Source organism: Zootoca vivipara, chromosome 15 (genome assembly GCF_965207765.1).
Source record: "Zootoca vivipara chromosome 15, rZooViv2.hap1.1, whole genome shotgun sequence".
In the NCBI taxonomy this organism is placed as follows: domain Eukaryota; kingdom Metazoa; phylum Chordata; class Lepidosauria; order Squamata; family Lacertidae; genus Zootoca; species Zootoca vivipara.
In genome coordinates, this window is record NC_142598.1 from 38704575 (window position 1) to 38731515 (window position 26941).

At 41.1% G+C, this 26941-nt stretch overlaps 1 protein-coding gene across 8 annotated transcripts in view; it reads right to left on the minus strand.

Annotated features, from left to right (window-relative positions):
- The window catches only part of BNC2 (basonuclin zinc finger protein 2), a 398914-nt gene that overhangs the window by 18797 nt on the left and 353176 nt on the right, over positions 1 to 26941 (minus strand). For 6 of the 8 annotated variants that reach the window (XM_035140457.3, XM_035140455.3, XM_060268829.2 and 3 more), the window contains one exon: positions 13560 to 15529. In XM_035140457.3, coding sequence (XP_034996348.1) covers positions 13560 to 15529 — 1970 coding nt within the window. Of the gene's footprint in view, positions 1 to 17; positions 6454 to 9749; positions 9799 to 13559; positions 15530 to 26941 lie in introns of those variants that run through there. The other 2 variants (XM_035140462.3, XM_088658571.1) reach the window with 2 other exon arrangements.

The following is a 26941-nucleotide window of genomic DNA, read 5'->3' on the forward strand; positions in this document are numbered from 1 at the left end:
AAAGAAGAAGAAGAAGAAGAAGAAGTAAAGAAGTGCTTATTAAATGCAGGAAATAAAAGGACAAGCAAATTCTTGCAAATTAAACGTGGAGCCCAGTCATTCCCATCCCTTTCAATATGAAACAAATCATTCACACTGGTCACGAAGACAGCTCCCTCTCCTCTCAAATTATTCACTTGAAGATAAGCTCTCACCAAACTCTTTAGGGGTTTAACTAATTTACTGCACAGATACGGCACGTCTGTTGTAATAACAGGTAGGATGTATTGGGGTCGACCATTTATCAGAATTAGACTTCTTTTCTCAATTCGCAGTGAATGATGCTGCCTCCACCGTTCCTCATTCTCAGAGCTTGCCATCCCCTTATGGCCCCTAATGTGGCAGGCAAACAAAATTGACAGTCTCATCTTGTCAACAAGGGGCGATTCTCCCGAGAAGCCACTTAACTTTGCAGAGGAAGCAATGTATTAATGCGCCCGTCCCAGGAATGTTAATCATCTTCAAGCTCCCTCTGACTTTGACATGAACAAAATCACCAAATTTGTTTACTAAATGAATCGTAATATGCTAATAAGAGAGCATGACATATATGGCAAAGCCAAACAGATGGTTTGTTTACCCCACTTTGCAACTTTATAAATGCTGTAACTCGGAAGATGTTAGCAAGAATTATTGGGCTGCTGGCAGGGGCGGCCAAGACTTTTGCATACAAAATGCAGAGTAAAAGGAAAAGCAATTTGTTATCACCAAGGAATGCACGCTTCTGCCGATAATGATATTATGACGTTTGGGCAGGTCATGCAAGGGGTTTTAGTGTGGGGTTTTCTGCCTGCCATGCCATCTGCTTGTGCAGTTCTGTTGTAGAAGTAAGAGCTGAGAGCACTCCAGAACAGCCTGGTAATTCAGTACATACCTGTTGAGGTGTTAAATGAGATGGCTCTTACGGTGTGAACAGAATTACATTTTTTCCAACAGCTGCATGTGCTCACAAGCATCAAGGTCAAGGCACATTCTGAATATATTACTATTGTTGTTCATTAAAAGATCAAAAGGCATTACAAACAGGAAGCATAACCACTGGCGATAGTTGCCAGAGTTATTCAGGAGCACCTGTAAGTTTCATTGTGACACGTCAACCTCACGCTTTACCAGCTGCCTGGATGCAAACTGGTCTAGAAAATTTAAACAAAAAATATTGACCAAAAATTATCAACATTTACCAACCATTTTTCTCTGATATAGAAGACAGCAGCGATTTAGGCAGGCCAGCTTCACAGACCTCATTGCTTGGTATGATCAGGCCGCTGCCATTATCGAGGTTTTTCATCTACGCACGAAAGCTTCATACGTACCTGTGGAACATAACTCCGGTGGCTTTTTTTTATAGGCTATCCACGAAAAGCAAAATTCCTTCTTAATGAATAACAACTTCCTGAGATTTATTTATCGGAACGTATTTTGAAGTGAGAGTGATTTTTAAAATGAAATATTTAATCCAAACTTCCTCCTCCCCTTTCTTATCAGAACATCCAAGCAGGCATTTGTTACAACTGTTTGGGAATCTCTGAACTGAGTCTGGTGCCACCTTGTTTACTGGTTGGCGAACGAATAATAAATAAATGCCCCAAATCCCAGTCTTTGCTATTTTTAAGTTGACTTGTCTGCCTATTATTATTTCGCATAATTTATATACTGCTCAACTGAAAAAGCAAAACCCTAACAATGGTTTTGTGGTGCTGTATTGGAATGCCACCCACAATGTACTTGTGTTCCAACACAGCACTTAGGCAAGGTCTGTGATCCTTCTTCCCCCATTCCAAAGGAGCAGGCTAGGGAAATATATAGGCTGTGATATATTTTGTGCCTCTCTTTTTTTTGTAAACAGCTCTGCTAGGAGCTCTGCTAAAGGGTCATATAGAAGATAAAAATTATTATTTTATATTAAAAAGAATGACAACCTCGAAAAAATAGATGTCCCTGTGATGCTATGTGACTATTTTGGTTCACTGTGGTGCAAATCCCTTTAAGTGATTGTTGACTCTCCGTGACCCATGAACCAGTGATTACAATGTTCATGTAAAGCAACTAAAGCATATAAAGTCTCCGGCATAACCTTGCTCCTAGCAGGCTTGGAGACTTTGCAGCACACATTGGAATGCACTTTGAATTAAATGCTGGATATATGCAGAACTTTGAAACGAAACGGTTGAAAAGGAGACTGCTCACACATGCATGCCCATCAGTTGATAATTCTCTCTTTTATGACTCACAGTGAAATGCGTGAACTTCCTCCACCGAAAAAGCACTTGTGCTGCAAGATGATATGACAAGGGGAACTGTGCTGCTTGATCAGGTGAACAGCACAGTTCAGCTTTCCATATCATGTGATTGTAGCATACATTCACGAGCCAAACTTCAGCCCACGAATGTAAGCTATTACTATATGCTACAGTCAAGGTGTGGTGAACATGCATGCCTATCTGAGATAATGCCCTCCTATTACAAACCAAAATGAGTATAATGGTAACAGGTTTTACAATATAACCCCCCTGGGTTAGGTGTGAAATTAAATCTTGGAGAAATACTCCTAAAACTGACGTCATTTTCAGTTGGATAAGTTGGTATTGTGCTATGGGCTACTTGTTAATTTAGGATAAGGACCTAACACGTGGATAACACGTGGACTGCATTTGAAGTCATATGGAATGTGGAAGTCAAGCATTCTTGAATCAGAGTTACTTTGGCTTGGGTTCCAAAATAAATTGACTAAATGAAGTTCGTGGGGAAATGTCTCCCTGCCAATTTCCCCCCATTGAAGGCACCTACACTGTCTGCAGGATGGGGGGCGACGGCAGCTCCTGAACAATGCAGAATGTAATGTGGAGAAGGAGGAGGTGGGGAAACTTTCCTTCCATGAACTTCCTTATCTTAGCATCCAACCTCAAATCTGGGTGATTTCCCCCCCCCCTCCTGCTCAAGCTCCTCCCTAATCCAAAGGTGTCTTGGACTCCAATTGGACGTTGGCAATACTTCAATCACACTGTGCTTGTTATAAGTGCCCTCTCTCTCTCTCTCTCTCTCTCTCTCTCTCTCTCTCTCTCTCTCTCTCTCTCTCTCTCACACACACACACACACACACACACACACACACACACACACTCACTCACACACACACACACACACACATACATTATTTCTTATGATATTTTCAGTAGTTGTCTAGCTGTGCTTCAGTGGCTGATTGCCACCACTAGGGTATCTGCACCAGCTCCGGATTGAAGCACTGGGATCCCACGAAATTGTTCCATGCTCACTATTGCTATTGGTTATTAAATTCTGAGAGCCATTTTTTTAAAAGAAAAAAAGAGAAATACCTACCCACCGGAGGCCAAGCAAAGAGGGAAGTATGAATTCAGCTTGGCTTCCAAAGATTACTTTACAGCAAGAATGGTGAGCAACCGTCCCAGCCTGGCGCTTATATCTCATTTGAAACATCTACTCACTCCTGACCAACAAAGAAAATTTCAATAAAGAAGTTTTACCGGTTTAACAGCAGCAAGCTCCTGGGATTGTCAAAGTGCTAAGGCTTTTCCAAGGAGAGAAGGAATCAGCAGCTGAAATATAATTAACCTTCCATTCTCAATGCAAAACTGCCACACACACAGGAGCTCTGCGGTCTATTAGTGAAGTTATAACGGCCAACAGGCAGAAGGAAAATTGGTCAAAAGTTGGCGGCTGCTGTCATATTTTTAGAATTATGATTAATGACACTAATAATGCAGATGATTACTGATATGTGTATCTCCTGCAGTTTATCATATTGCACTGGCTGCCTACGTCCACAATAAACACGGTGCTATCATTTACCTCTTTATTGAAGGCAATCCTTTCTCTAGTGAAGGAGAGCACTCTAATTACTTTGTAATGTTTTATGTCTCGAGCATTTTGCAGCTCTGGACCCCAACAACTGCTTCATATCTACCATTGATTAATTACAGAAGGTTTAATCAAAATTTAGAACCTAATGTTGTCATTTATGAGCACCACGCATTGCCAAGGTACTTAAGGTCTCATTCCAAGTACTGAGAGAGTGCTGGGTTCAAAATAAGTCCCACGAAGGCGTAAGGTGCCAAACACTTTTACCTCAGGTATTTTGAGTTTATTAGTCCTTTCTTGGTTGGCTTCTGTTTTAATTACCTATTGAACCCAACAGGCAAATACTCATTGACATCAGTATGTTTTGGAACAGATGTGGTAAATGGAGGGTTATTTCTCTCCAGTTCCTAAACAACAGACATTTGGGCTCCTGGATTTTTATTTTTATTTCCCTTTAAATTGCTCTCATTTCTCCCCACTTCTGGGAAATGAGGGGGCTAGGAGAGCAGTTGAGCTGGTCTCTCTTGGGTTTCCGTCAGAGCAAAAAGTTTTTTTGCAAATGACAGCACAGTTTTGAAGTGGTTAAACAAGTGAGGGGGGGGAATTGCAGGGACAAATACATAAGTTTTTTTTAATGTGGATTTTTATGGCACTGTCATACAACCATTCACCGTTGAAGTTAAGTGTTTTTTTAATACCATTACTGAACTGCTGAAATGGATGCTAATATAGCTTGGAGTGCTAATGTCAAGTCCTGGTAATAAAAAAGACAGACTGCTGAATGAAATAATTTCAAGTAAAAAAAAATAGAACAAAAGTGCTCTCGCTCTCCACTTTTATTGAATTGGGACTGACTGAGCCAATTGCTTTAGAAGTCTGTAAAACACAATTACTAGTGAGCCGAGTGACCCAGCTGTGCCCTCTTTGTGACGGAACAGGCTAAAAAGGCTGTAGAATTAGTGCTGCTTCTATATCTGGCGATCAGACCTCAGAGGTTCCCCAGTGAGGAGGGGCTGTCCCCTCTACTAACAACCTGGCTCCTTTTCTCACTGTGTGATCGCTAATGGATCTTTGTCCCACATCAAGGGCCCAGCTAACTGATCCAACTTGTTCTTTTCCTTACTTGTATGAAACAAGATCGATGGCGGTCAGTATATTAAAAAAAGTGGATTTAAAGATGACTTGTTCTTTTCAAAAAGCATGACTTGAAATAGCCAGGTATAAACATTAACTCTTTTCTCCTTTCTCCTTTAGCTGAAAACTCTCTCAAGTTTAGTCACGGGCCGAGAGTTTTCCAAAGGAAAGAAAAGCAGATAAGAGAAAAGGGCTCAGCTGGAAAGCAGTTAATACAAGAAGTGAGGAACTTCATAAAGCAGAAAGCCTAGTATAACAACTTTTTATTCTGAATTTACAACTTGCTCTTCAGATCATACAGTCTGACGCAAGAGGTTTAAATTTGGGAAGATTGCGGAAATTAATGAACTAATGCAACATTCTACCTAACTAAATCCTATCCTGCTCACCTTCCTCTGTTTCACCCCTCAGAAACAAATACACATTTGCAATGCAACCTACGGATAGGTTTTTGCAGTAAGACTAGTTTGGGCAAACGGAAAGCTTTTTAAAACCTTGCTTTCTTCTTCGTAAAGGCAGTAATAACTACTTCTTATGGGAGAAAGCTACATTTTAAAAAGCTGCCCTAGCTTCAGTCCTTGAACAAAAGACTTGGTTTCTCGGCTCTGGAAATCCCAACAGCTTTGTTGGTGAAGTCAGAGCACAGTCTCAAATTCAGCAAGAAGGGCAGTATGCAAAGTTCAACAACTTGTAAGCACAATTCTAGGACACAGAACCAGTGAATACATTGTCCCAGCGAGTGGGTGTGCTCTTCCTCCTCTGCTTTTAAAGAGTGGGATGGGACCAGCCATTTGTGCAGTTCTTGTTCCGGGCAAGAGGACTGCACTTGCAAAGGATTGCTCCTACCTGGGTGGGGGCTGTGTGCCTTGGTGGCAGAATCTGTGTCCAGCCCTCTGCCTCTCCCTTACTTGGCTCTGCCAGCTGCCTGTTCTCATGCGGCAGATCAGGACCTAGCCAGCTAACTCCCCTTGTCTTATAGAGGTGCCCAGCCACAGTGGCATGAGACCCTCTTCTCCATCACCACCAGAGCTCCCCCACCCCCCAAAAAACCCTCATGGTCCTCCTCCTCTGACAGATCCAGCTATTCCTGCCCCATTTCAACTTGTGCCAGAGAGCCCACAAGAAAGCTAAATTGTTTCACAGTACAATAGGGATTGATTGGTTTGTTTGTTTGTGGTTTAAAAAAGATAAGGCATAACCCCAAGTTATTTGCTATTTTGTATGTAACTGAGCTGCTGCTGTTAAGTTACATTCCTGTATTTGTCTCATATTTAATATTTTTGTGTACTGTATGGTTTATTTCTGGTCTGTTGGCCATAGCGAACCGCCGACGATGATTTCATGATCAAAAAGGGCTTTAAAAGAATTTACCTCACTTTTTGTGCTAAGGGAAGTTTTCTTTTAAACATTCATAGCGGAGTATCTATTTACAAATCCTTGTTCCTAGAAAACAGAAAAGAGATTGGTTTCAAATCTTGTGGATAGTGCTCACCACTGAAATGTCAACAAATGGGCTGCTATCTCCATCTCTATGATTCTCCTCTCAGACTGGTTTTGAAGATACTACAGCTCTATCCAATAATCTTTCTCTCTCTAATAGGGTAATAACTGCTACGGCACACTTCACTAAATGGTAAACTGCCAGGTAAATATTGAGTTTCTAAAAGCTGCCATAGCTGGCCTTAATTTTCTGCTAATTTTCTTTTTAAAAGGGAAAGGGGGAGGGTTGGGACAGATGATGCACTTGCAAAGCTAAAAACCAAGAGGAAAACAGTTCTTGGGAGCTACTTCTGGAAAAGCCACATAATGGCCATATGGTTCAGTCATACAAGAAATTCTCATCTGTAATAATGAGTGTGCAACACATGGATTCTGGTAAAGATTTCCTTCGCGCATGGCTTTGTTTAACAAGTGCTTTTAATCTGTCTCTTATCTCTGCTGACTGTCCTAATCTTTACAGGATAGCATATATTTAGCCTTAGCAAAACCCCTCTTTTTTCACAATTCCCATTTCTTTCTTCTTCTGCACCAGCGTATATGGTCTTCATTATTTCTCAAGAAAGGCACCTGAAGCTCTCTGAGAAAAGCAATTAACACCATGCTTTAGCTTAACTTTCCTGCAATATCAATTTATTTGACAGGGTTGCATTGTTTTAAAATTGCCTGGTTACAGTTAAGTTGCATCTAGTTGTGGATTTAGATACTATTCTAACACTGCAAACACATACAGAACAATCAGCTTTTCTATCAACTTCATTATATCTCTGCATACCTTTGTGAAGATAATTGATTTCAGCCAACTTAAACACACTGATATTTTCCCCCTTTCAAGGAGGTCTCAAGCTGCATTTAAAGTGATAGTGCTTTACATTTTATATGACACTTTTAGATGCAGTTAATAGTGCACTTAAATATATATATATATATATGAATGCTACCTGAGAACAGTTTGCGAATGAGCAGCCATGTGACCAGGACAATGTTCAAGGGGGACCGATGGGGAGTATCTAAGGAACTCATGTTCAACCAGATATGCCTTTATTCAATAGAAACAGGGATTTGCCAAGGTCACTGGATGAAAAACTTTGTGCTGGATTTATTATTTGCCAGCCCTTGTAAAGTCTTAGTACCATAGGGAGTCTAAAATTACAATGGGATTCAGAGCCATTTTCAAACCAAGAGAGTTCTGAAAACGACAGTATAATGGTAGTAGTTGCAGTAATAATGATAGACATTATGGTTGAATCTACTTCTGAATCTCCCCCCCCCCCAATGAAGATAGCAATGAAGTTAACTGAGGAAGACATTAGTAAATAAAAAGAAAGTTTGGTCTGTATGGTAGATTCTCCAAGACAAGAAACTAGTTCCTAGGCCTGCAGAGCAGTGCCCATTAACCAGTTGAATGGGCCACTAGTTAGGGCACCAACTGAAGTCTAGGTATCTTTTTTTAAAGAAAGAAAAACACAGTTTCAATAAATATTAAAAGTTGTCTGATGAAATTATGGCCCAAAGAGCTATACACTATGTCTTCATCTACAGAGTTGGAAGCCACAGCCAACTGAAAATAGATTTAAGGCAACTACAAACTAGTATAAAGTACCTTCTTTTTTGTAGCTATGGGATCCCCAAATTGCGTACATTTCTTGGAAAAGCAATCTCAAAAAGTTTGCTTTATAAGTTTCCAAACATAGCGGGATGGTTGGGAAAAGGGGGGGGGTTGCTGTTGTGTTGAAGAGGTGATAACAGGAGGCAGGTAGCATGTTTTCACATCTTCACCTTTGTTGATAATGTATGCAGTGGCTCATCAGAGGTATTTGATGTTAATTTATTCAAGCACACCTGTACAGGGCTGGAAGTCAGGTAACTAGATGAGCAAGTTGTATATGCTTCCGCTTTCTTGATATAACCACCCAGAGGCCTATCTGCACACAAATTTAGTTCTGGAAACATCAGCAGGTTTTAATAAACCAAATACAGATGTCTTTCTCCATACAAATCAAGGAGTTTACAAGTTTAAATCTGGACTGATTTAACTAGCAACCTAATGGCAGAATCACACTTGGCACCAATAGTTGCCTCATATTTATTTATAAGTCACCCTGAGCAAATATTATTTTGTTTTTAAATTTATTCATGGGGCTCAATCACCTTTCCCACCTTGCAGACAAACACACATGCTTTTGGTTCTGCGAAAATTTAAAAACAAACTTCAACAATTAGCATCCTTCACTCAAAGAAAGGCAAAGCATAAAGTTCCTTTCTTTGCAACTTGCAGCAGTTGGAAGTGCATGTATTTTACATAAATTTGGGAAATAAAAAGTGAAGTAACATGAAGTAACCAGACCCAAAGTAAAAAGAAAGAAAGAAAGATTTTCATTGTCAATTGCTGATAGCAATAGAAAATGGATATTAACTTTAGCAGGTCTTGGGCTGATAAAAAAAAGAAAGGAGCAACTTTCATTCATTTTAAAGCTTGTCAATACAGCTTGTGTCCCACCAAGGCAAATGTAGCCCACAACCCATAAAGTGTGGTCCTTTACCTGAAATCTCCTTGCAACTGCAGTCTCAAGGAGGAAATTAAAAACAGAGGTTCTCTGTGCGCCTTGTACATTGAAGTGCACAGCTGATGGGCTACAAAGTTGTGTAGCTCTTCTTTAATACTAGGCAGGACTGAGTTCTTACAAGAGGGGAGAAGCCTGACAGTTTGATCCAAAGGTTTTTGTCACTTGTCTGTAGAAGGCCTGGAGGAAATCACTGATCCCCATGGATGAGAGTTGCCCTGCCTTGGCCACAGAGTATTCTAAACATGGTCGTATTTCTGCATGCAAAAGCCTCAAAAGGCAAAGGATAGGAGGGCTGTAACAGTTCTATACTTATTTCTCATCTGTCTGCCTAAAATGACATATCTTTCCCATTTCTGCTATTGCCCTCTTTCATTTTTCTTAGGGTTGTTCTATAGTCTTGAGACATTGTCGTTTGCCATTGCTGATTGTCAATAATGTTTCTGCTACCTTTTGACATGAGGGGAAAGGGCAGAAAGGCTAAAACTGAAGGTTGGGAAGAGAAATTCATTTTTTTGGGGGGGGGGGACAGAATAGTCCAGGAAAACGATTTATAGAAGATATAGCTTTGGAAAGATTCCTTTTCAAACATCGTTGTCAATGGGTTCCCTTGCTTGCCTAATTCCAGAACTGGCAGGGGAGAGGGTAAAGGATGCTATGAATGACAGGCCCCCATACCTTGATTGGTGGGAATTTGATTGTGCAGTTCCCAATGAACTAGCTGTTGCTGTGAGAAACAAAAATACTTCAAGTGAAATACTTAATATCCATATTAACAATGAAGCCTCTTTTGTCATAGGAGGATACTAAACATTTAAAGAATGCTTTGTGGAACCTCCATTCCTTGGTTCTTCCCCTGCAGAGTGACAACTGTTTGAAACGGCATCGTTAAAGGACACTTCATAAGCCGGCGAGTTTACCAGAGTATTTAAAAGAATACTCAGTATTATTTCCATGAAGGTGCTCAGTCAAACACCGTCTTAAATATGGTGTTAAAATGTGACATTCTTCATGTGCACATTAGGGTGGATGTTTCACATTTTTGGTACAGCAATTAGTGCTGAAATGGCTATAATTGGGTTCTAAAGTTAACAGCCCATTAAGGTGACTGAAATAAGTTCTCCACTCAGTGTTATTATTCCACTTATTTGGCAGTGGAGTCAATAAGGCACTATACACTGGTTTACATCTTCAAGGTCTTCCTTGCTACCTGAAGGGCTAGGCATTTAATGGGCTTCCTCTGTAAGAGTTCATTTAAGAAACAATCTCCAAGAAGGTCAACTAGAATACCTTAAATTACAGAAAAGCTCACTGGGCTACGATTTTACCTCAAACGCTCACCGCACTATCTGGAGGTAATGACTGGCATAATGTCAATATAAAGAACTAACCATGAAAAGCAGGCCCTGCTTTCAAATGCATTTATACACTGGCATGTGAGTTTTTCCAGAAATGTAGGAGCAGCTCTAAGATCGCTGACTAATTCTTTCACACTCATGTTTCAGTCATAGTTTATCTGCACCATATACTGAAATACTGAGTAACAAGCTCTTTTGTGAAACCTGCTAGTGTGTGTGTGTGTGTATGTGTGTGTACACACACACACACACACACAGGTTGCATTGGCAGATTGTGCAGGCAACTGAAATGTGGACTGTTGTTCAAAGTCTATAATTCCTAGGGCGAACGACAGCACTTCAGCCAAAACCATCTTGCAGGCTTTCCAATGCACACTACATGAAGACCTTGCTATTCTGAAGTTCACAGATTAATTTCTGGAACCCCAGTGTACCTGTTTATAAAGGAAATAATTAAGGAACAAACTTCATTTGCACTTTGTTCCATGGTTGAGTAGGAAAAAAACTGCTACACTGTATGCTAGAATAATACAGAAGTATACATTATATTTAGGGAGTCAACATATCCTAGATTTGTTGTTTTGAGTTGTTATTTACAAACTAGCTAGAAGAATGCTGCTAGAGAATATTGGGGTTTTGTTTGAGCTTTAAATCTTTGGATCATAACATTATAGGCAGCATATGAACTTCATTATCAGATTCTGTTTTGTCCATCCAACACTGCTGTCAATTAAATATATTATCCAAAGTCATTTTCTATTGATACACGAGGTTCTCCTTTTTGTATGTTTCAAAGAACACAATAATATTATAGACGTGGTTATTTCTCCCCCCTGACTTAATGGGGGGACATACGTTTTCTGTTTGCACACCATTTGACTCCAAGTCCATGAGGCCAAGAAAGCTTTGCCACACAAACCTTCTCATAACCACAGAGCCAAACTGATCTTAGAAGACTGGTTATCATTGTTCATACAATGACACTTGCAACACAAAGAAGCCAGGCTGCTGCCAAAATTCCACCAGGGTTTACTCTCAAGTAAGCATAGATCACGATCCAAAGAGCTTCATCAGGTCACACAATGAGCTCGAACTAACTCAGTGGAATTGTTAACTTGTTTTCCTTTGAGCATCCCCTGCCCGTGGGGATTTTCTGTTGGAGAAAAACAACTGTAAAGTTTCTTTGGGCTAATGGAATGAGTTTCACTATTCTTGGGATCCTGGCCAAGCTTAGCATTGTGCTTAAAATTAAAGCGCATTTAACACATTAAACAGAGATAAAACTAGTTTTGCACATCTGCCCAGTTCAGCAAATTATCTAAACAAATGTTCAGGTGATTAGAAATGAAATGGACTGAGCATCGGAGTCACGTCCTTCCTCTTCCTCCTCCTTCACCCATTAGGAAAATGTGAGTTATTCTAATCCAAATCACTTAATCCAGGATCAAACCGTATCGAAGTTTGTTACTTAGAACACGCCACAGTTTCCTGAGTTAGCATGTACAAAACATAAAGTCTGAAAAGATCCTAAATATATCTGTTTAACTAGGTTGTGGTGAATCAGAATTGAAGTGTTTGGTCCTCCATTTTGATTTGTTTGCTAAATTCTGTCCTTTCCTTCTTGAGAATTTTAGTATGTGGGAGTTAAGGGATTCAGCCCAAATGGTGGCATTTAAATGATGTATCTGTCTTCGTATCATGGTCCCAATTTTTCTATCTACTACCTTAATTTTTTATTTTCATTTTCAATGAAACCCTATGCAGATATATGTGTGCGTTTAAATCCATAAATATGGAATAAATATGTTAACCTGCCACTGACCCACTTTGGCAAATTCCATCTACATTACACTTTTCTTTTTGGAATAATAAAAAGGCGAACTCTGTTTCTTAAAAAGCAGCTACAACATTTAGGGCCAGCTGCTTCCGTTTAAACTGAACTCTTTCAGAACCGATGTAGCATAACTGCCGTGTGATATCATCCTAGTGCCCTGCTGAAATGAAAGGCTGTTATTAAGGTGAAAAATATGCCTTAGTTCCCCTTTATCTGGGCGCATAGTGCTCACCTGGCGGAATGGGGATATGCATACATGCAGAGAACAAAACTCAGACCCATGTGCAAAAGAACATCCCCCCCCCAACAAACTGCTGCTCTGCTTCGTGTACACATTTCAATGGGGCCTTGTTCAGGTCTCCAAGGGTGCACTCCATCAATATTATCATGCACGTTGAGCATTAATACTATATCTATTGCTTTCCCATGTGAAATGGTGCACATTTTCACCAAATGACCACTATCTATTTTAGCCTACATTTGACAGGAGCTTCCCCACTACCCGCTGCATATAATTTTCGATCATTTTAAGTAAGAACTCTTGGTTAACTTCACTTCACTTGGAAGCTGAAGAAAGAAGAAAATGAATGTAAGACAAGTGGCAGCCTCTGCGGAAAGGTTTTATATCTCCTGCTTTTAAACTTAGACAACACTGTAGGTCGTATGTATAGAAATAACTTATATGGGATACAGCACTTAAAGTATCAGGTAATCATTCCTTTGGAGAAGAAGTGGGCGGTCCATACACACAGCAGTCTCACTATATAGTGTGCAAGCACACCAAAAACATTTGCATGTACTAATAAAATCTATTTCAAACTATATTTCCACAGTATTATTATCATTACATAAGTTGATGACAAAATATTTGTATATTATTCCAGATAAAAAATAGAAATGAAGATAATGTTGAGGCTCATCCACTCTTTTGTTCTGGACACAGGTCTGGGCTTTCCAGGTGTGTCTGAGCGTTGCTGGTTTTTTTGCGTGTGTGTGTTGTCCTGGCGCTTTCCTTGGGGAAACCTGCATTTTACTGATGGATTGGAGCATATGGCAATTGCTTCTCCCCCCCCCCCCGGGAAAGTGTTGGGACAAAGCCCCTCACCTGGACCTGGAAACCCCAGACCTTTGTCTAGTATGTGTGGAGCAAAGTGTAGATGAACCCTCACTCTGCACAGAGGTCATTCGTATATGTGTACCGTGTGCACATTCTACATAAAATATGTGCTTGGTTTGCTTATATAACTTGAAACCAAAGTTAATAAAAAGCAGTTAATAAATGCGGTATTTACTGACCTGTCTCTGCTTCGCCTTGAAGGGAAGGCAGCATTACAACCAGCCACTGTGCAGACATGCATCTCTTTTAGATGCACATTCCTATAGTGGAGCTTCACGCTGTAGGAGCTCTTGAAACTCTTCTTGCACACGTAGCAGATCTTGGGATCTGGGCTTGAGCACAAATCGCCCTCTGGGGAGAACTTCTGGGGGCTGTTATAGTTGAAAGATGAAGTGAAGCTTTCGTGAAGGGCAGCCATACTGGCGCTGCCTCCGTTGTAAAGTCCATATTGGCTCATGTAGAACATCTCATAGGCAGGGTCGGTAAATTCTTCCTTCACCTTAACTTCATCTTGGTGGGGAATGCCGTGGTGGTTTTCATCTGGCCTGTCGTGGTTCATCATGGATGTGTGGTTTCTTTCATGCATCATGGGTTCATCGCCTTCCATGGATTCCTCGCACAGTTTTGGTTCTGAGGATTCCGACTCGTTTTCGTAGTCCCTCTCGTGCTCTTGATCTTCTGACGTCATGCTATCTGCCCTTCTCAGCTCCGTCCTCGAAATGCACCTGTTCCTCCCGTTTTTGGAGAAGTCTTTCACAGACAACCCAGGGCTCATTTCTTCCTGAGAATGACAGTGATTGTCATGACCGCCATCGTTAGTCACACTCCGGTTATCGTTGACATCCTCATCTTCGTCATCGAACTCATCGGCGGTGTCAATAACTTCCTTCTCTATTTTGACAGGCATGCTGGACTTCCTTGGCTTCTTCTTAGGGGCAAGCTCAGCATTGGCCTCTTGCGTGGGCATCATCAACGCAGGGGCTGTTGATTCTGAAGGCGGCAGAGGGAGCTGCTCTATGTTGCCAGCTGCTGGCATTAAAGGGCTAGTTGGCAATGAGGTTGGAGGGCTCACCATCTCGCCGGGCGTAAGTAAACTTCTGTAAAAAGGAGGAACAGGCTGCACAGTCTTTAAAGCTGGGAACACAAGTTGGCTAGGCAAAGGGTTTTGTAGCACAGGATCTAGCGGGGGAGTGGTAAAACCCATTGGAGGCCGGCCGGGGCTTGTTAACGTTAGGCTGGACTTTGTACTTGCTATGACAGGGGTAGCGGCGCCTGATGTAGCGCGGATGAGATCCTTGTCTCGATTGTTCCTTAGCATGGGCATATGAAGTCGGGGATTGGGGTTAGCACTGTGACGGTTGCGACTTCTGAGCGAGCTGAAGACCATGTTGCAGCCTTCAATCGTACACCTGTGCTTGATCTTAAGATGGACAGCATTGTAGTGGATTTTGAGGGTGCCCTTGTCGTAAAAGGTTTTGCCACATGCGTTGCAGAAGACTCTCCCTTTCCGCGACGCGGAGCCCATCCTCCTCATCCTATGAATTCTGAAAGAGCTCTTCGTATGTTCCGGCTTGGACAAATCGTTGATAGGGGTGGACGTCTGAACGGGGGACACGGACGCTGGCTCAGATTTGGGCTCTACGTTTGTGATGCTGGTCAAGGCATTCCTACTGGATGTCTGCTCGTTCTTGAAAGGTGCTGGGGAGACTTCGGACTCGCTGCTTTCATTGTATTCGTTCTGGGTCGATAGGCTCGGCTCGCGCAGTCTCAGTGTGGGCTGTTCCATCAGGAGGCCGTTCGGTGGCAAACCCAGCAGAGGGGCAGAGACTGGATTTATGTACTGAAATGGAAGCAGGAATGCGAGGCTGTTGGGGATGTTTTCAAAATGATGGATGCTGGAAGGGTTGCTGTTCTCCAGGTGAGAAAGGAGACTCGGGCTCCTGGTTCGATTATTGCTTTCAATAAAAGTCCTTATGTCTGAGTCTGCCTTTGAAGATGGAACAGCCACTGCCTGCCCTTCTTTTTCTTGAATCGCCATCAGCTCCACGATGGATTTGGTTTCCCCGAACCTCAGAAACTGCTGAAGGGTAATAATCTCTTCTTCCCTGGACATGATGGCCCAGCGGTCCAGCACTTTGCCTGCAGCATCCTAGAGGCCATATCAAAGAAACAACAAAGACAAACACAAAAGAAGAAAACCTTATTGATTCTGCATAATTATCGACTTCGATTGAAAGCGCTGTGCTGGCTGCTCATCAAACGCTAAGCTCAGAAAAACTACATGCAAACACTGTGTTCATAGAAGTCGGTCCACAAAGCAAACTTTGCTACCATGCAAATGCACTAATTAGAGTCATAGTTAAAGAAACAGAGTGGTTTAATAATGTCAAAGCAAACAAAAATGTAGACTACTGGGGCTTTGTGATCTAAAATACCTTCAATAGGGCCTGTTTAACAGCAAAGATCTTTTGTGCTGTGTAACTGTTTAACATTCATTAGAATGGGAGATGAACTCTTGCTGAGAGCTAGGCTCCAAGTGCAGAAGACTGTACTTGTGCCACTATAGGAAATGTTTAAGTAAATAAATTTAATAGAAATTTAATAGAATGTGCTTTTTTGGAAAATATGCAACTAAACTGAGAGTGTATTAATAAAAATACATTGTTAGGAATTCAAACTGTCTCAGGCAGAAATTTAAAAAGGTAGTACATTATAAAATATTAAGTTTTATTTTACTATTTTTCTAGAGTAATATTTAAAACTCAATTTTACACCAGCTCACATCAAAAGCCTTGGCAAATCCCACTCGTTTGACTCATGGAGCCGGTGTGTTACAAGCCATTGGCTATAATCTGAGTTTGGTTAGAGCTAAAATATGATGGCTTTCTGCCATTAAAAAAAATAAAATAAAGGACAGTTGCAAATATTTCTTAAACATTTGATAGTTGCAGCTAACATAAATGTGTAAAAATGTTGTCTCTTAACACAGCCTTCCGATAGCAAGAGAAAAGTCTAAGGAGAATACACATCAGTAATCACCACACTATCTGTTGTTAAATATACATTAAAAAGCATTTCACACTTTCATTTTTGCTAGTAAGTATGAGATTTGCCTCGAGGTAGGACTTAAAAATTCCGCACTGTAATGTCAAGCTCTCCACTGCAGCGTCTATGGATTAAAAAGCACTAGAATGTTTAGATAATAAATACATCATTCCACCGGCAACTTTCTTAGTTAGGTTATTGCCAGCCATGTTGCCACCTTCATAATTCACCAGCAAACCTTTTCCTGAGTACCAAGCCGGGAATGTTTTAGTGACTCCTGCTGAGATGCTTCCCTAAGTAGGGCTTAAACACAAACACAGAAAGATCCACAACTATTGCTCTCTAGAAAACATACAAAATAACCAAAGTATCCATAAAAGCAGAATGATGGCAAAAGACTACATTTCTCCCCCCCCCCAAGTTAAAAAGCACAGCACGCCTTTACAAAACACATAATTTACCTTATGGGACTTGCAAGCTATGGGAACAAGCCACTGTATACCCTCCTGTCTACTTCTAAAGTTTCCAGAGGAATCGGGCTGCCCATGTGTAGAGAGAGAGAGGTAGTGCCAGACTGTTTTTAATTATTAAATTTGTATCCCGCCCTTCCTCTGAAGATCACAGGGTGGTTCACAATAGCATATAAATGAGCCATTTCATTTTTGTAGCATGTATGAATTGGGAGGGTGGTTAGACACATATGGGCCTAGTTTGCACGACAGAGGAAGACAAATCTTTGCTCAGGGAGAGTGTGTATCTCCTTGAGAGATCGCAGCTGCTGCATTCCTCCCCGGTGCTTCTGCGCTTATAGACTAGCAATAGTTACATTCAGTATAAATATAAAACCTTACTCACTTCATGGCACGAAGGTATTCAGAAACCTTGCCTGGCCATGGCCTATCTCTGGGTTGCAACACTAAGAAGATTCAGTGAGATACAAGTCCCGCTGAAATGTGCAAAAGCATTCTGATGCAAGGAGCTTGTTTATTTCAGGGCTGATTCTGAACAAATGTCTCCCCAACTTTCCCTGAAGGAATACATGTGAAGAGTATTAGGATGGAATGCAAAATCCATGTTTGCATTCCTAGGTAACATTTTTCATGTGTACTGCCCCAGAGATATTCCCCAGTGGAGGAGAAATGTTCTGTTGGAATCAGGTGTATGAAATGCTAGAAAGCCAGTTCAGATGGGCACTGGCACATTATGAGCATGTGCAAGGGTGGTACATGATCTGTATGTGCATGGCTGGCTCTGAAGCCCGGCAAGGCGAAACAGGGGATGGGATCTTAAAACTGGCAGGTGGCACACAGAAGATGGACAAAGCCTTCAGACAAGGGATCACATGAATCTTAACCTTCCATTTATTGTTAACTAGCACCGTGTAGCTCAAGGGCAGTACTGGAGTAGAGAACAGGAAAGCTACAGCTGGAAGGTGGTGTTTTTCCAAAATAGTTTGGCAGGCTGCTGGACCCACAAGTCACCTGGCTGAGAGTTCTTGTGTGTGTGTTCTGCATTTGTGTGTGCCCTACCCTGTGGTACCTGTTGGTGGTTAAGGTCTCTTGTCCAGAAGACCTCTGTAAGCGGGGCTTTCTTTTCCTAGCTGGAACTCACCAGAACTCAGTTTCTGCACATCTCAGGTGGGTGCCATTATAAGTGAACAAGAGAGGTGTCCATGGTGAGATTATGGCACCTCTTTTTTTTTCTAGAAAAATAGCAAGCCTTTCTGTACCTGTAAATGTCCATTAACATGAACGGCATCTCACAGTCTGGCCACACATGCACGCACACACACACAGTGGAGCACAGAGTATTGCCAAAACCAATCCTGAATCTGTTCTTAGAGAACAACTGCAAATATATCCAATCTAATTTATCAATCCACTCTGGTGTAGCATGGCAAGACAGATACCAAAACTCTCCTTAGCTCATTACTGCAGGCTATTTCCACATAGCCTTGTAAAGGAAGCATTTTTTTTCACAAGACTGGCTGAGAATGAATGACCTCATATGGGCTGACAGCGTTCGTAAGTCTCTTTCCTTTCCTAAATGAATTGACCAGTCATCCCGGGGTAGCCTTTGAAATATGCCATGGATGTACAACTTGATCTTATGTATATTGACTAGGAAGTAAGCCTCATTGTGTTCAGTTGCCTTCCTAGCCAGGTTAAGTGTTCATAGAATTACAGCCCAAGTTACTGCCATGCTGAATGCTATGTCTGAACCCTAGCTCTGCTTATATAGCATGCATGTTCAGAGCACCATTTATGTTTAGAGTTATTCAGTTTACTCTGCTTCTTCCATGTCTACACCCGTCCCATTTACCATAACACGCTAAAGTCTGCACCTGTTTCAAATGAATCATAGCAACATGAAAGCTAACAGAGAACAATTCTGCAAGTGAACTTTCAGTTGTGTGTGTGTGTAGTTTTTTTTATAAAAAAGATGTCGCCATGCTAATAATAATAATACTTTGATTATTTATACCCCACCTTTGTGGCTGGGTTGCACCAGCCACCCTGGGCAGCTTCCAACACATACAAAAACATAATAAAACGTCAAACATTAAAAACCTCCCTATCCAGGGCTGCCTCAAGATGCCTTCTAAAAGTTGTGTAGTTATATATCACCTTGACATCTAATGGGAGGGCATTCCACAGAGTGGGCAGGATTGCCGAGAAGGTCCTCTGCCTGGCTCCCTGTAACCTCACTTCTTGCAATGAGGGAACCACCAGAAGGGCTCAGTATCTGAACTGAATAATAGGGGTGGAGACTCTCCTTCCGGTATACAAGGCCGAGGCTGTTTAGGGCTATATGCTCATGCTATATGTTCATCAACATAAATTATGAACTGATCAACATTCCCACAGATGGGAACCAAAGGCTATTTTTATTTTCAAATCTGCAAATGAAGCAGTGGCTTTTATCGCAGCTGATCACTGAATTCATCTTGTTTGCTACTATTTCATTTCAGAAAACTGAGTCAGATTTGAAATATTTCATATAGTAGAGCAAACATGTGCTGTGTTATAGTCAAAACTAAATATTCACAAAACACTAGTTGTTGTTTTTTTTTAAAAAATGGCAGCGTGTCATAATTCAGAACTGGATAATGGGAAATAGGAATATCTCAAGATTTTAAAAAAGTTGTAAGAAACAAAGACAAACATCTATTTGGACTATGCTTCAAATTCCTTGGTGTAATGTAATTCCTGGCTTGATGTTCACATTGTTTCTGGAATGTATGCGGTCTCTCGCATCTCTTATGATCTTCTCTCAATGACAATGAATTTGAGCAACAGTTCCACTTTTCATTACAAATGTTTCCAATCCGAATCATTGCCATAAACTCCTTAATGAATCAGACAATTATATTGTGACCATGCAGGCAAATCATGGACTATCAAGGCGGAGACTTTCTATAAGACCACCATGCCATACCCTTGCAGCTTAAGGAAATACTTCTGTTTGTCGAGCCTTCTAAGACTGATTTCTACATACTAGTTGTTCCCTCTTGATTTCAGAAAAAAAGGGGGGGGCACATTTCTAAACCATGTAATATGAACCTCCAACAGCGTAAGACTTATAACCCTGAATTATTTTCTCCCTCAGTCCAAACAAACATACATCTCTCTTTCTCTAACGGTATGAACAAATATTTCCAGAACCATGTACACATTTATTATCGGGTCAGAGAAACAGTGCCAGAGTTAATCATCTTGCATTCATCTTCTGATTTTTGCCGAGCTGAAGGTTACGATGATGCAGACCAAGACGTGTGAGGATACATCTCTCCCCTACCGCGTGGGTCATTTATGAACGAGTGATGAACACCGAATGATTATCTCAGGCAATACAAATTGGGTTGGAAAAGATGACCTCTCACACCAAGATTCAGTGTAATTTTCAGAAGTTTAATTGAGGGAGGGGGGTGCCCTGTGGACAGGAACGAGAAAGTAGGAGATATGATTTCCTGAGGGCTTCTGCTTCATAAATCATTTTTTTGATACGACACGGAAGCTTTTACACCTTGTTTAAGAGACAAGCAACGTTTTCCAGGCAACATTTTCTATTGCTGCTTGTTCTAAAATGATCTTGGATTTGATCCTCCACCCCATTTAATGCAGATTTGAAAATATTCTCTGATCTACAATATCCTTAGCCAACTGCTAATTGTTATATATCTCTCTAATTTGCTTTTTGGCATAGCTAACTAAAGGCAAATATATGCATACATGCATACATCTCAGGCATTCACTGAAAGGTAATCATAGAGGAGATGAAATTAATTTTTTAAACGGTTAAAATGGAAAAAAGATCCTTTAAAAATTGTAATTCTGGGAAGCACTTAGGGAATACTTTTTGTCACTGTTGTGATAGTTTCTGAGAAGTACTTAAACTTATTTCGTTAGCATTTATTTCATTAACAAAGTGACTACTTGCTACATGGCATGTAATGATGTGAAAATGCATAACAGACATAAGACTTTTTCTTTTATAGCACAATCCTATCCTTAGGCAGAGACACCACCTTGCCGACAAAGATCTATATAGATAAAGCTATGGTTTTACCAGTAGTAATGTATGGAAGTGAGAGTTGGACCATAAAGAAGGCTGACCGCCGAAGAACTGATGCTTTTGAATTATGGTGCTGGAGGAGACTCTTGAGAGTCCCATGGACTGCAAGAAGATCAAACCTATCCATTATGAAGGAAATCAGCCCTGAGTGCTCACTGGAAGGACAGATTCTGAAGCTGAGGCTCCAATACTTTGGCCACCTCATGAGAAGAGAAGACTCCCTAGAAAAGACCCTGATGTTGGGAAAGATTGAGGGCACAAGGAGAAAGGGATGACAGAGGATGAGATGGTTGGACAGTGTTCTTGAAGCCACCAACATGAGTCTGACCAAACTGTGGGAGGCAGTGGAAGACAGGAGTGCCTGGCTTGCTCTGCTCCATGGGGTCACAAAGAGTCGGCCACGAGTAAACAACAACAACAACCTTAGGCAGCAATCCTACCCATGCTTACCTGGAAGTAAATCCTAGTGAACTCAGTAGCACTTACCTTTGAGACATTCAGAAGAAATACTTCTTCTTAATTGTATTTCAGTTCAACAATTACTTTGATAAAATACATATTTTGTTATGTGCAAATGGCTTGAGATACCTATTAGGTCCATAAATTACCATATAGCACATATTCAACACAAAAACAGTGACGATTTGTTGTTGACAAAGGACAGCTGGACATATAAAGGGCCCCATTACCTTCAGTAGCTTAAGGCCCCATCAAACCTAAATCCAGCCATGCTCACATCAGCAGAAATCTGTGAGCCAGTTAAACCATCAATGGTCTGTACGAACTTGCCGTGGGTTTTGGGGGTTTCAGACGAGAATCTTTACCCGCTCTATTTGGAAAGCCATGGTTTGAACCTGAGACTTTCTGTCTGCAAATCTATCGCTGCAAAGTAGTGAGCAGCTAAGTTGCATGGTCTGCATCATGGCATGAGTCATTTTCCTGCCAGATGGCCTGTGAAGACCAGACTGCAGGCTGGTATAATTGCTGTGCAAGCATTTCCATGTTTGGAAGAGGTAGTGTTGTTATCCAGCCACTTAAGAGCATTTTCAGTTTGTGTGCCCCACCTCTCCTTGGTTGACGGGGCACTAATGGTCCTATGTCAAAGGCCACCCACCCCAAAAGAAAATCCTGGAGCAAGCACAGTTGTTATCCACTGTATTTTTGCATATTTTTAATTTACTTCGTGACTCATGCCCGAGAGAACACAGTCAAAACTGGGTACCAATTCAGACAGGCAAGGATTTGACAAACATTTGTAATAAATCAATCTTTTAGTGTGGTGGCACCCAAACTTTGGGACTCCCAGTCTACTGAGAGGGAGGTGCCCTCACCAGACTCTTTTCAGCACCTGCTAAAAACAATTTTGTTTAGGCAAACATACCCAGAAATAATGTAGGTTGGCATGTATTTTAACCTCATTTTTTTAGCTCACCATAGACTATTTTAATTTTTTTGAGTGTTTTAAAGAGTTGTTTTTACCTTTTTCATTCACTGATAATTTTTTACATTCTATTTGTAAACCGCTTTAAATGTTGTTTTTGTTAACAATCAAACACTATGTAAATGTTATGAAATAAATAAATAAGATTGCCAGGCAGCAAGAGTCTGAGATGCAGCATTGGCCAGAGGGGAATAAACATGGGGGCTACAGAACTTTAAAAAAAAAGATGATGAGGAACAGATGAGAAAACAGAGTAAAACAGAAAAAAGGAGTACCACAATCAGTCTAACACATGACATAGAACTGAAGCAGACCTGTAATGATCACAGACCTCTAAGACGTTGGCTTTAAATCTCTGCACCCCCAGCAGCAGAGAGACTGTCTAACAAAGTACTTAAGCACTGGTCCCATGCTGATTTCAAAAGGCACAATCTACCAGATCCCCAATTAATACCACTACATTCAGGATACGGATTTTCTCTAGAGATCTCCAGTAATTCTCATTCTGATATGAATCTTCCGTGTTCCATAAGCTCCAGTCTACCTTAAATCTCCATAATAATTACTCTCTTTACAACATTCTGAATGCTTGGCCCTGAAGGACTGCGGTATAATGAGGTGAAGCATTTGCAACAAATTATATGAAAATGCACAAAGTGAAATGAATGTGTCTCTCTTGATTAAATGAAGTTCTGGCGCAGAGAGAAAAGTTGGAAAATGCACGACAACAAAGAGAATAAGTTGGGGCAGTGCAATTCTGCATGAATTTTAAGAGGCTGGCTTTACTGTGCTGTGTACATTTCCCCCCTCCAAATGAGGAGCCAGTTAGCAGCATGCTAGCCAATTGGGAAATATGGAAATGTGCTCCCTTACTTCCTACTGAAGGACTAGGGCAATTATTTAGAAAATGTCCTAATTGAGAGAGTAGTAGGTCTCGATACAAGGAAGTACCTCCACCCAGATTAGAACAGTTCCTAGTATAACAGTATAATGTGTCCTGCCATTGTTTCTTGGGCTGAATAGATGATGGAAGAATATGGGAAAACACAAGTTAGTAGTTACACAAAGGAGCCACCAACACAACTGAACAATAGGCATCACCACCAAACATTATTATATAATGCTAAATGTGATGGCAATCATCATGGAATCCACAGGCAGAAGATTAGATTTGACAGCTCAGACACTCAATAGGCTACAAAAGTCTGTCACAACTGCACATACAGCCCCCAAACAGAAGCAATGCTTCATGGTATTGAGCTTCTACTTGATTCCCATGGGGTCATGATCATGCCAGCACCACTGCCAGCTACCATCCACAATTATGTACGCTGCCCATAATATAAGTAGGTCCACAGGCCTGGGCCATGGTCTTGTGCATCTAAGGTCCTTCTGCAGTGGTTTATATTTGAGAATACCAGAACTGTGGCACCACTGAAAATAACAAAGTCATTCCTGAGGTCTGCATGATTCTAATCCAGAAAAAATGTAGTATCTGAACAAGGCTTAATAGTCAATTCAAATGACTCTTTCCCTTGTTGCAGTTACTTTGTAGTGAGGATCCAAATGGATGAACAATGGTTCAACAGGTATGCTGATTTGAGGTCAACTTGACCTGGAAAGTTCTCATAAATCAAGAATAGTCTCAGTATGTACTGAGGTCATTTATGGAAGCAGGATTCACACAGAACATGCATCGTAAAAGGATGTCAAAATCCCCCTCCCCACATGGTGGAATAATTTTTTTTTTTATCCTCCTGAAAATTTTTTTTATCCTCCTGAGTTTGATACAATGGACAGATCTGCAGCTCAGCTTTTCTTTTTTAAAAAAAACCCATCAGCTTTCCTGCTTTCCAAAAATAAAATGGTAGCACATATTTGCAGAGCTTCTCACTCAGTTGGAGAAGAGAAGGGAAACTCCTGCCAACAGTAGCAAATTAGTTAGCAAGGGTGCGGAACTCCCTGTGCGAATAGGTCTAAAATAATCCTAATTTATACAATTAGGATTTGCTTTCAGAAAACAGTTTTTTTAGCTCGGTAGCTCAAATAATTTTAGAACAAAACACAAGTTTCAAGATTTAAAAACATATTGTTTGATTTTTAATAATATATTCACTTTGGTATGGATTAGTCTTGATTATGGGCCTGCTAAGACTGCATTCTTCTTTTTAGCACTAATCTGTATTGCAATTTTATTTTTTTAAGTTATGATACACATTTATGGCTTTAAAACTCTAATTGATCTCCCTTCACTGAATCCTGTCAGGCCAAGGTGTCACCTTCAAAAAACACAACTTTCTAGGGAGACCTGTCCTTTTTTTAACCAAAAGTACTCTGAGATTTCCACCCAAAGCATCAAGAATACATAAATGCACAATGAATCACAATTTGAGCAGTACATCCCCTCTTGCTTTCTATAGATTGCTTCAACTATCTTAAACATAGCAAAAACCAAGGTTGGCATCTCCTGCAAATCCTTTACTATCTTTGTGGCCAGGTAATTTTGGGAGCAGGCTAGAAGATCAGCAGAAGAGTCTCATGGAGACATTCCCAGAAAACGCTGCCTAGGTTTCCCAAAGCATTGTCTAGGTTACAAACTTTCTGATTCATCCTTGCCTGAATCACAAAGAGAATCTGAAATGTTTTCATCAACTCAGATTGATAAACATGTAATTCATCCTCTACGGAGGACTGAAGATGCAGTGATGTAGCTATTTTAAGGCATTTAGAAAATTGCAGGTACCAGGGTGAGTATTGACCCCCTAGCCTGGAGCCAACAGCAAGGACACAGCCCAGCTCAGGAACTTTGCATTTGAGAAGCATTTCAAAAGTTGGGTATATGTGGATATGCAGCTGGAAGGAAACATCATCAGTGGCGATGATGCATGGTGATGATGAGGATAACAGAGGGATTAGAACATTGCTATCCTCTCCATGGCTCTAACTAGACTTCCTCATTACTGGCTAGACTTGCTCATTACCGAATATGGGTTCAGTTTCCTGTTCTGCTGAGAGCGCTGACCTCAGCAGAGGCAAAGGTACACTGGACAGCTCCATGCAGGGCTCAGGCTGGAGAGTTCACGACAGCAGTGCTCAGGTCTTGCTTCTGCAGCAGTAATCCCCAGCTTGAGCTTTAAATAAGAACTGCAACTCTATCACTGCCTTGGCTGAGAGGAGCCTCTTCATTAAAAGGGTTCCAGCCTGATCTAACAGTCATGGACTCTGATAGACGGTGGGAAATTATGGTTGTTAGAGCAAAGAAGAGGAATCTTTTGGCCCTCCAACTCCCCTCATCCCCATCAAACATGGCCAATGACTAGGGATGATAGGAGTTGTCGTTCAGCAACATCTGGAAGGCCAAAGTTCCCCCAACTTGCACTAGAGATTCTGAACCGGAGTCCTCAGAAAAAGAGAAGTGCCTTACAATGTCCTCAGGCCAGAGGGTTACTGGCACTATGCACTGTGTTTGCAGAAGTGCTTCTAGTTGGGTTGCCAAACAGGATCCCCTTCATATGGGGGGGGGTCCCTATGTTCCTATGCCTGTATGTGTGTGTTGGGCCAAGACATGCAGTTGCTATGCATGAGACCATAGAGGGGTATGCCAGTGAGGCTTCCTGTTCTTGAATCTCCCTGGGTGTTCATTCACATGCGTGCATATAATTCTTGGCAGAAATGAAACATGTTATGTTTGGGGTAGACGGATCATTAAGAAGAGCAGCAGAGTGCAAGAATGACACGCACATGCGCACACATGCGCGCGCGCACACGCACAAAGCAGAGATTGGTGAAATATTGACATACACAGAAGCACAGCTTGGGTTATATATCTAAACATATTATGGACCTTGAAATGCAAAAGAAAAATGAGGGGGGAAATGTGTTGTGGCGGACAAGGTAATAATAACTGTGCTGCATGACTTAATACCCTCTTGTCCCAGCAGTCCTGACTTTGTAGGCAGCCCACTTCTCCACATTAACAGTAGTCATTTGGAGAGCAGCAAACGTGCCATTAGAAGCACTTTTACAAGTGTATATTCATCCACCAATTAGCTTAATGTGGCCGCTTTCTGCATATTTTCTATCCAGGCCTGCACAAATCTTATTAATATTTTCCCCTAGCGCTTTGACAGATTACCTTGTCATTATGCATCCTGGAGCCTTTTAAACAATATGGGTAAACTACTGTTTGCGAGGTTAATGACAATTATCCCCTAATTACTGCATAAGTCACTCAGTCCACTTTATCTCACAGGCAGGGTTTTGCTCTGTGTATCTGCCATTGTGTCACCGTAAATGAATCTTGTATAGCTATGTTTATCTGTCATTGCCTTGTAAATTACACTGACAGAAGAATGAACAAATTACTGGGTATCATCACTTAAATACCACTTCTGGGTTTTTATTATTATTATTAAAGGGGGAACGGCAAGAGCCTGCCTGGATCCTTCTTATTATTTATTTGTTATTGTTGTTGTTTTTGAAGAAAAAGCTGGATGAACT